General features: G+C 38.4%; 1 protein-coding gene across 7 annotated transcripts in view; it reads right to left on the bottom strand.

Moving 5' to 3' along the window:
- The window catches only part of Ambra1 (autophagy and beclin 1 regulator 1), a 190533-nt gene that overhangs the window by 113539 nt on the left and 67122 nt on the right, over positions 1 to 9872 (bottom strand). For 5 of the 7 annotated variants that reach the window (XM_031371037.1, XM_031371043.1, XM_031371042.1 and 2 more), the window contains one exon: positions 3977 to 4063. The exons of the other annotated variants lie outside the window; for them this stretch is intronic. In XM_031371037.1, coding sequence (XP_031226897.1) covers positions 3977 to 4063 — 87 coding nt within the window. The remainder of the gene's footprint in view (positions 1 to 3976; positions 4064 to 9872) is intronic. 7 annotated transcript variants of the gene reach the window in all.

The raw sequence follows: 9872 nt of genomic DNA, 5'->3' as shown, positions 1-9872 counted from the left end.
AGAAATCCGCCTGCCTCTGCCTCCCAAGTGCTGGGATTAAAGGCATGCGCCACCACCGCCCGGCTTCCTTCCCCTTCTTAAGGTTTTCCTCCATCTTAACAACACTGTTCTATAATTAGAGACTATAAACTGAGGACAACAGAAAAATGTCTTATGTGATAAAGTGTTAAGAGATTGCTAAGCCAACTGTAAGACTTTAAAGAACTCACAATGATGCAAGTCCCCTGGTAAATTATATCACACAGAAATACACAAGAAAATCAATGAATGTGCATAAATTACATGAGAAACCTCACCTGCAACACTGTCATCAGTAGGGAAAACCCAAGAAACAACCCAGAAACCCACCGACAGATTAAGCAAATTATTTCTATACAGAGAAACACCAGGAAGGCATTAAAAAGAATAAATTGGTTGGGCACAGTGACATAAGCCTGTATACTCTCAGCATTACAAAACTAGAGGCAGGTGGATCAGGAGTCCAAGGTTAGTTACAACCACACAAGTTTTAAGTTAGCATGAGCTATTTGCAACCCTCTCTCAACATTTGAAGATGTATGTACATGTAAAAATTATCCTTATCTACTCATAAGGGTTAATGATAGATATATACTGTAACACACACACACACACACACACACATATTTTTCTGTATTTAAGAAAAAAAAAACAAGTCATAAACCTGGCGTTACAAACCTGGGAGATTTTACATTTTTATAATGTTTAGATATCAAAAAGGAGGGTGTGTGTGTTTTCTTTTCCTTTTATTGAGAATACTTAAAAACTGACTTAGGATAGCTTTATTTAAATGAAATAAAAGTATTTATTGTTAGGTACACATGTGTGACTGTAATCTCAGCTACTCAGGAGGCTGAAGGACCTCACCTGGAAGACTTGTAAATTTGAGGTCAGTTGGGCAACTTATACTAGTAACAGAGGCACCCCCAAAACTGCAAACATCTTGCAGTTCTACTTCCAATACCTTTTATACTTTGTTCTCAGGAGTTCTACCTTCCTAGGCTAAAAGAGGCCTTGTAGTCAACTGCACTAGGATCTAAGGCTGCCATTCAACTGTCCTTTGGGCCAGTCACCAAATAGAACTCTCAAGGAGCTGGCTAGTAATCATTGGAACTCAAAAGCTTACATGTTAATATAATATGCTACACTGAGCACGCTGACTCCAAATTACCTTTGTACAGTAGGTGGGCAGGAACATGCAGAAGCAGAAGCCTAGGCCAAACTAATCAGACAACACCAACTATTTTCCAAAAGCCTCATCTCATGGTATTTTCATTATTCATTGGATACCTGTTGCCAAGCATTCAACCACTAAACACCAGACTTTGTGCCTTCATGTTGTTCTTATTGTTACCTACTATACTAAAATCTTCCAGCAGAAATTAAACATGGATTAAACTCAAATAAATTAGACTAGAGAAGAAAATATGTAGCAAGAAAGAATTGAAGAGAACGGATGTGGAAGAGAATATAAGTGACAATAAGCGCACCCATTTCTCAGCTTATGGATGGCTGGAAAGAACCAAAAAAAAAAATGGACTGTTACTGATAATGGTTGTAGAAATAACGTTCTTGCTGCAATACTGAATAAAGACTAGCCTTTTGTGTAGAGATGTAAGTACAGCATCACATAATCCCTAGTTGTTTAATTACATTACAGGAATTTCTTAAACTATGAAACTACATTACCAGTAGTACAAATAAACAAACAAAGGAAGAGAAAGAGGGCCATAGTCTTGCCCTCTTATGTATACAGGGGGAAAGGAAGGTTTCTGCACGTTTTAGAAAATGTCTCACAAAAGCTTTCCCTATCCATATAATATAGAACACAACTAAGAGGACAAAAGAAATGAATAACACATGAGGAGATGGTCACAAATACCCTCCACTGAGGAGCAGCAGAGCAGCAGGACCATCCAAACAACCAGGAAGTGTTCCGAGTGAGATCCTAAGTATTATAGTCTTTCAATAGTACAGAAATCAGAGTAGGGATTAATAACAGACTGCATGAAAGGACAGTATCTGCAATCTCTACATTCTGAGACAGAGGCAGAAAGATCACAACTTTGGTACCAGCCTCCACTGGCTACACAGAGAGCTAGAGGTAGTCCAGGCTGTATATCTGGCCCTGTGTCAGAAACAAATCATTTAAGTTTCCCAGTCTAAAATTCCTGAGGATGAGATTACTACTGCTATCTGAAACTGACAATGTAGAGCAGGCTGGCCCCAAATTCACAAGAGATATAACTACCTCTGCTTCCTATTTGCTGGAATTAAAGGTGTGCACTGCTACAGCCTGAAAAGAAATTGTTTATGGAAATAAGTTGTGTTGAATGTTTTAATGGTTCTTGAAAATGTGAACCTTTCCCTTCCCTTTTTAAGGATTTGTATGTTTTTACAACATAATTAGAGACTAATATAAATGCCCTTGCTTAAATCACCATCTGAATTGCCTATCTATTTTTAAAGTCCCCATCTCTACTGTCTGGATCCTTGGATTTGCTTCGTCTGGGATATGAAAAACACAGTAAGAGGGCCATGGAAACGTTATGTTTCACTACTATCTTGGTAAGAATGTGCACTACTGCAACAAGACGGTGACAACAACAAAATCATTTACTATCTCTGGAGTCAAGCTGGTCTATAAAGATATTTCCAAAAGAACAGGAAAGCCTTAAAATTCATTTAGTTTCATCTGGCCTATACTACTTGACTTACCTAGCCCACCATGGTAAATTATCCTTTTCCTTATAACATTTTCTGATACTATTTAAATAATAGTCAAGTTAGCTCTTTTCAAATCTTTAATAAGTCATCAAATCCAGCTATGACAACCACATGAGGCTGCTCTTAACTGATAAATGTTGTAATACAACAACTCAATGTTCCAGCCTTGGTTTTGTTATAAACACCATCATCAGCACTAGGGACTTCAGGATGGTCTCTTAGGCTCAAATGAAAAAAAATATCTTTCCCCCAACTTTTAAAAATTTCAGGTCTAGGAAAATATTTGACTGGGTGGATAAGGAAGTTTGCTGTAAAAGCAAAAGGGCCTGTGTGCAACTCTCCAGCACCCATGTAAAAACTGGGCATGACACAGGTATCTGTTACCCCAGCATTGCAAGATACAGAAAGACAGATCCTAGGTATGCCTAGATACAATGGCAAGCTTCTAGTTCAGCAAGAAATGCTGTCTCAAAAATGAACTATGATGATGATGATGATGATGACGATGATGATGATGGTGGTGGTGGTGGTGGTGGTGGTGGTGGTGGTGGTGGTAATGGTGATGGTGATGATGATGGTGATGATGATGATGATGGAGAAGAAAAAAATGATAATGTGAAGAACAGAGAAAGACTCCAAAGTGCCTGTGTCCATACCACAAACACAAACACACACACACACACACACACACACACACACACACACACACACAGAGTTTTCAATAAGCTTTCAAATGTCTTCTAAAACAGAATAAAGCAAGTACTTGAGTAAAATGACAATTATACTCTATATGCTTTCTTCATCTCTTCTTTTGGAAAGTGTCTAAACACTTTTTTTTTTACCCTTTTGATATTGTAAATTTGTTTTTTAAGTATCTTCCCTACAAATAAAATTTTCAAAACTTTGGCTCTTCTTTTGGCTGTCCATCTGACAGCCAACAGCCTCTTGAATAGTAGGAAAGAGTACCTATGCCCTCCACAGGTACCCTAGTGCCCCACTGACAGATGGTGAGTCTCAAAGGACAATAGCTCAATTATAATCCTCTGTCAGCAGAGATGCCATTCACTTACCTGCAACAATCCCCAATCACCTGAAACACCTGCCTTAACACTGTGACTAAAGAGTAAAAGAGCACCAGGACCAGAGAGGCACAGGTGGGGCTTCCCATGACTTGGCAACCCCAAGGGCTGCCCCTCCCCCCTCCTAGTGCCATTTCTCACTTTGGCCTTACCTCGCTGGGTCTGGGTAAATTGGGTGCTCTCTGGATCCTGCTCCATCATAACGGGATAATGAAATGAGGGAAGACTCCAGCAGCCTCCTAGCAGAGATTAAAAAGATGGCAATAATCCCTGTCAATTACCAACTCAGAGCTCAATCATAAGAGAAATGGGGGAAGAGATCCCCCTTTGCAGCCAGCTAGCATTTATTATCTGGGGTGTTACCCTTCCAACAATCTAATTATATAGAAACATTAATAATGGAGAGCTACAGAGCTCCCATACTGCCCAGGACCATTGTATTATGTTGAATGTTGCTCTTCAGTGAAATACACACAAATGCAACAGAAACATCATCTTATACCTCTTTATAACTCCTTCAGCAGACAAACAGGCTAGAAGCAACATAAGAGGAAAATGAGGCATACAGAGAAATCATCAGACATTTATCCTAGCAATTGGCTCCTGTACACCATCACAATCCACTCCCTAACCTTTTACAATTTCTGTTCTACCCATACCCTTTTTGTGAGAAAGAGTACACTTGGGATTCTCTTAATAACTGGCAAAAACCTTTCCTTTTATTATCCTGCCCCATCAAAAATTACAACTAATGATAGTAACACATGTTTTATTAGGCAGGTTTTTTTTTTGGGTAGCAGGCCTTAGCTCACCCAGGAGATCTTAAAAATTACTACATATACAAGAATAGTGGAACTAGAGACTTAAGTACATGGACCTATGACACACAACTATTAAGGATTCCCATGAGGCCTGTTTAAACTCCCATGGGCTTCAAATCTCTATGCTGTACTATACAACCTTCCAGTGGCTCGGTAGGAAACAAGTGCCTACTGCATGTAGCCATGGTGAGCAATAAATACTAGCAAACATGAAGACTGGAATCCTATCACTCAGCAACAGCTGATCATTACAAAGCTACAAACTAGGCTCAGTATTGCTGGACGGTCTGATTTTGTATAGCCAAAATCTGGATTTCTGCATGAAATTTCATGGTTAAGTTTTAGCAAACTTAAATACAGCAAAGGTTATTTAAATATGAAAGGTTATTTAAAACACATCCAATAAACAAGTGTGGCCCATGGGCTTCCTGGTCCACCATACTACTTCCCAGCTCATTCATTCATGTATGTATGTGTATATGTATATATATACATATGTGTATATATATATACATGTACACACACACACACACACACACACACACACACGCTTGGCAGTCAGTCAACCTCTTAATGCAGAGCACATCTCCAAGGAAGTGGTCTCAGAAAAAAACTGCATATTGTTCCTCTCCAGAAGCATCCTGCCTGGCTCCCCCAGGAGCAGGTCTCCAGCTCCCTGCCAGATTCCTCCTTAAACAGATCTGCAGGATAAGAACAGCAGCTACCCTTCTATTCCAATTGAGTTAAGAAAATTCAGTGTTATTAAAACCAGCTGGCTTTAGGTATAGTCATGGGCAGTCACTATCCCAGCAACTGTCCCACAATGGCATTTCCAGTCACAGCCAAGGCAAAAACAATTGATGCTACATCACCCTAGCTTTACCCATCCTGCCTGGGACAAGCAACCATTAAAGTATATTTTCTACCGAGACATGGCTCACATGGCCAGACTTCAAAGAGCCCTAGCACTGGATAGAAAGAATAATACAATATAACCAATGAGGAAGGAAAGAAGGTAATAAAATACACCTTCTCTCCTGTAATATCACTGTTTGAAATAACAGAAATGTTAAAAATTTCATTATTCTAAAACACACTTGTTCTCACATTCCAGTGTGTAGAAATTGGGATATATCTTGAATTATGTGATACAGATTAACTAGCATGCTTCTCTTTTTTAACATCACAACAAAAATAATGGCATTATCTACATCTTTCAAATGCAAAACATTGTGATGGTTAGGGAAAGTCTGGAGTATTAACATAGCAACTAGACAAAAAAGAAAAGTCAGTTTTAGAGAAGGCTATTGTACAGGTCATTTATTTCCTCTTTATAAAACCTTATTTCTCAACTGACACATAAAAAACATGCAGGTGAAACATGTTTATTTCCTCAATTATTTTATCATTTATATTGAAAACTGTCAAAACTTTTTTCCAGTTTCTTAAAACATACAATATACTACATGTTATTATAGTTAAGCCCCCTATGCAACAGCACTTTTCCCCCCTTGTTTGAGATAGGGTCTATAGTCCATGCTGGCCCAGAATGAGAAATTTTCCTGTCTCTAGCCCCAAAGTGCTGGGATTACTAACATCCTAGTAAAAACTTTTTGTTCTGAGCTATAACTTAAAACCCACTGACCAACCTATTTCACCTATATAGTACTAATAACATCATTCCCCGAGAGCAGGGTAAGAGCTGAAGAATGAAGCAAGGTCTAGGAACAGCTGTCTACCTTTAGAACCCTAGAAGATTGTTAACCCAATACTAAAGTGCTCTGCAAGTGATGCTGAGTATTCCTGACTATTACTCTAAATGGGTGCTTAGTAAGCAGAGGGCCTTTGGTGAGAAGGCTTTCAGAGTGACCTGCTTTAGTACTTCTGTGTAGAAAATGAATTGGATAAGTTATGAAACAAATATTGCCCACTACCAATTATGTCAAGGCAATGACAGAGCTCAGAGAGAAATGAGAAGGCTTATCAGGGATGCTAAAAGAAGATTCCTAAACTTAGAACAATCTGGATTAGACAATGTCAATTTTAGTGACTCCTTTTGATATCTTGCATACCAGTTCCCATCCTAACTTTCTATTTTAATCAGAAAGACTTCTGATAATCAGAATAGTATCAAAATGTTAAGCTTTGTACCAACAGACAATGCAATAGGACTAACCAGCCAATGTTTATATGTGTGTGTGAGAGACAGACAGAGACAGAGAGAGACAGAGAGAGAGAGAGAGAGAGAGAGAGAGAGAGAGAGAGAGAGTGTGTAATCCAGATAAGCAACGTTTCTTCTAATACACAAATCACTGATGAAACGAAACAAATTTTCTGCAAGGAATAAAAACAGGATTCTCCGGTTGATGTGGATTAAAGAATGAACCAGAGTTAGGAGATAAGTAGACATTACCACTACCATGCCTAGGATCTTCAAAACATTCTCCCTCCTAGTAGCAGCTCAATGCAGGAGAAGGATGGAGAATGACATGAGTAAATGGGCTAGGTTAGCAGCTGTGCTCTACCTTCTGCTCTGGCACACAAATATGACTTGACTTAATAATCTATCACACAATTTGATAACATGAAATCAGGAAGGGCTGAAGGAAGGCTCAGTAAAATTTATTCAGGCTTAAAGTTGCATTTCTCTCTGACTTGTAATCTCAATGTAGAAATATTTTATAGAACCACCAAAACTCTTGACAGAAACAAACAAACAAATAAACCGTCTTCTGTCTAACAGCTTGACTACTTAATTCTCCATACCAGTAGTGGCTGAATGAAGTACAAGGACCACGATACCTTGAATTACTGGAGAGTAGGAAGAAAATACTATAATTTGTGTTGTATGTGTAGCTATATGTGTAAAATACACAAGGACTACTTAAAAGCCTTTCACCAATAACTGCATATTTTTAGAAAGCCCAAAGGCCACTTCTCTATCGAACTAAGATGATTCAATATTTTTAAAAAAACTTAGCAGCAAATATAAAAATATAAATATAATAATAGTCAACCATAAAAGAATAATAATATTCAGATATAGATAGAACAAAAGAGAATAATACAACATATGTGGCAAAATACAAGCAGTTAGAGAATGTGGGTAAAGGGCATTTGAAAATTCTTTGTATTATTTTTGCAATTATTCTGCAAATTGAAATTATTTTAAAATAAAATAAAAGTCAGGCATGTTAGCTAACACCTGTGATCCCTCACCATTCTAAGTAAGACTGAGGCAAGAAGGCTGCCATGAGCAGCCTGGACCTCAGTGTTTGAGAACCTGTCAAATAAGTAAATTAAATTAAAAGCTAGACATTGTGGTTCAGATCTGTGGTCCCAGCACTTAGGAGGCTCAGGCAGGAGAACTGCTATTAAATTCAAGCCCAGGCTGACCTTTGACCCTTTGTGAAAAACAAAACAAAACAGCAAGACAGTGTATGCCTTTAATTCCAGCACTCAGGAGGCAGAGGTAGGAGGATCCTCTTGCATTTGAAGCCGTTCTTATCTACATGGCTAGCTCCAGGACAGCCAGATAGACATAGAAAGACCATGTCTCAAAAAAACAAAACCAAGAAGCTCAATCCTCCCCCTAACCAAATGGAAAACCACAAGATATGAGCATGGTGGTACATATTTAATAATTCCAGTATGCACAAGATGAAGTTAGAAGGATCAGGGAGGGGTTTTCAAGACCCATCATTGCTACAGAATAAGTCCAAGACCAGCTTGGCCCATATGAGACCCTGTCTCAAAACCAAAACAACAAATTAAAATACCCAATAGTCAAGGGTCTAAGGACGTAGCTCAGACATGATGGCTAGGAATAAAGGTACATTCCTGCCATCAAGCCTGGCAACTGAGTTCAATCCCCAGGACCCACAAGGTGAATTAAGAAAACTGACTCTCACAAATTGTCCTCGAACCTCCACATATGTAAAGTGACATGTGTGTATGTATATACACACAAATAACTGTAATAAGAAAATTAAATCCAATGTTTAAAATTATTTAAATTTTTAGAAATTTTAGGAAAATCTGAAAGGAAAAGACTAAAAGAGACAGCATTTTCAAAATAATTAACATTTTAAACTTTTTTTAAAGATTTATTTATTATATGTATGAGTACACTATAGCTGTACAGATGGTCGTCAGTCACCATGTGGTTGCTGGGATTTGAACTCAAGACCTTTAGAAGAGCAGTCAGTGCTCTTAACTGCTGAGCCATCATCTCTCCAGCCCCCATTTTAAATTTTTTAAAAGTTTGCTTTTATTTTTTAAAATTTTACTTTATGTATAAAGGTGGTTTGTCTGCATGTATTTCTATGTACCATGTGCCATATGTGTTGCCTGCAAGAGCCGGAAGACATCATCAGATCCCCAGAAAGTGGAGTTATAGAGAGTTGTTAGCCACCATGTAGGTGCTGCTGGTGTCTGAACCAGGGTCCTCTGAAAGAGTGGCCAATGCTCTTAACTGCTAAGTCATCTCTCCAGCATCTATTTCTATTTTGAATTATGTGTATGCATGCATGTCATTGTAAGGTATATACAAATCCGTGCAAGTGCCCAGAAAAGCCAGAAAAGGACATTGAATGCCCTGGGGCTGTGGTTTAGGCTCTGAAACCAAACTATCCAATATGACTGGTGGGAATAGAATTTAGGTCCTCTGACAGAGCAGTAAATGCTCTTAACCACTAAGCCAACTCTCCAGCTTCTAAAAACGATTTTTGTTGTTGTTATTAACTTGTTTTTTAAGACATGAAATATGTAATCTTTTTCTACATAACCCTGGCTGTCTGGGAACTCACAGAGATCCATTTCTGCCTTCCAATTGCTGTTAAAAGCATGTATCACCATGTCGGTAAGAGCAGTTCGGATCCCAGCAACCACATGGTGGATCACAACCACCGTAATGAGATCTGATGCCCTCTTCTAGTGCATCTCAAGAAAGCTACTGTGTATTACACCAGAGCAAGTGGGGCCATCCTGAGTTCAATTCCCAGCAGCCACATGATGGCTCACGGACATCTGTACAGCTACAGTGTACTCCTACACATAAAAAATAAATAAATAAATAAATCTTTAAAAAAAATTCTTTAAAACAACAAATTACCCTACTGTTCTAGATAACGCATGTTTGATAAACTCTAGGCTCTGAGTTGAGCTTTCTAAATAAAGTTTTATCACACATACACACACACACTTTCTTATATATATATATATATAT

This window comes from Mastomys coucha, unplaced genomic scaffold (assembly GCF_008632895.1).
Source record: "Mastomys coucha isolate ucsf_1 unplaced genomic scaffold, UCSF_Mcou_1 pScaffold15, whole genome shotgun sequence".
Taxonomy (NCBI): Eukaryota; Metazoa; Chordata; class Mammalia; order Rodentia; family Muridae; genus Mastomys; species Mastomys coucha.
The sequence above is the reverse complement of the archived record's forward strand: the minus strand, read 5'-3'. Positions and strand labels throughout refer to the sequence as shown.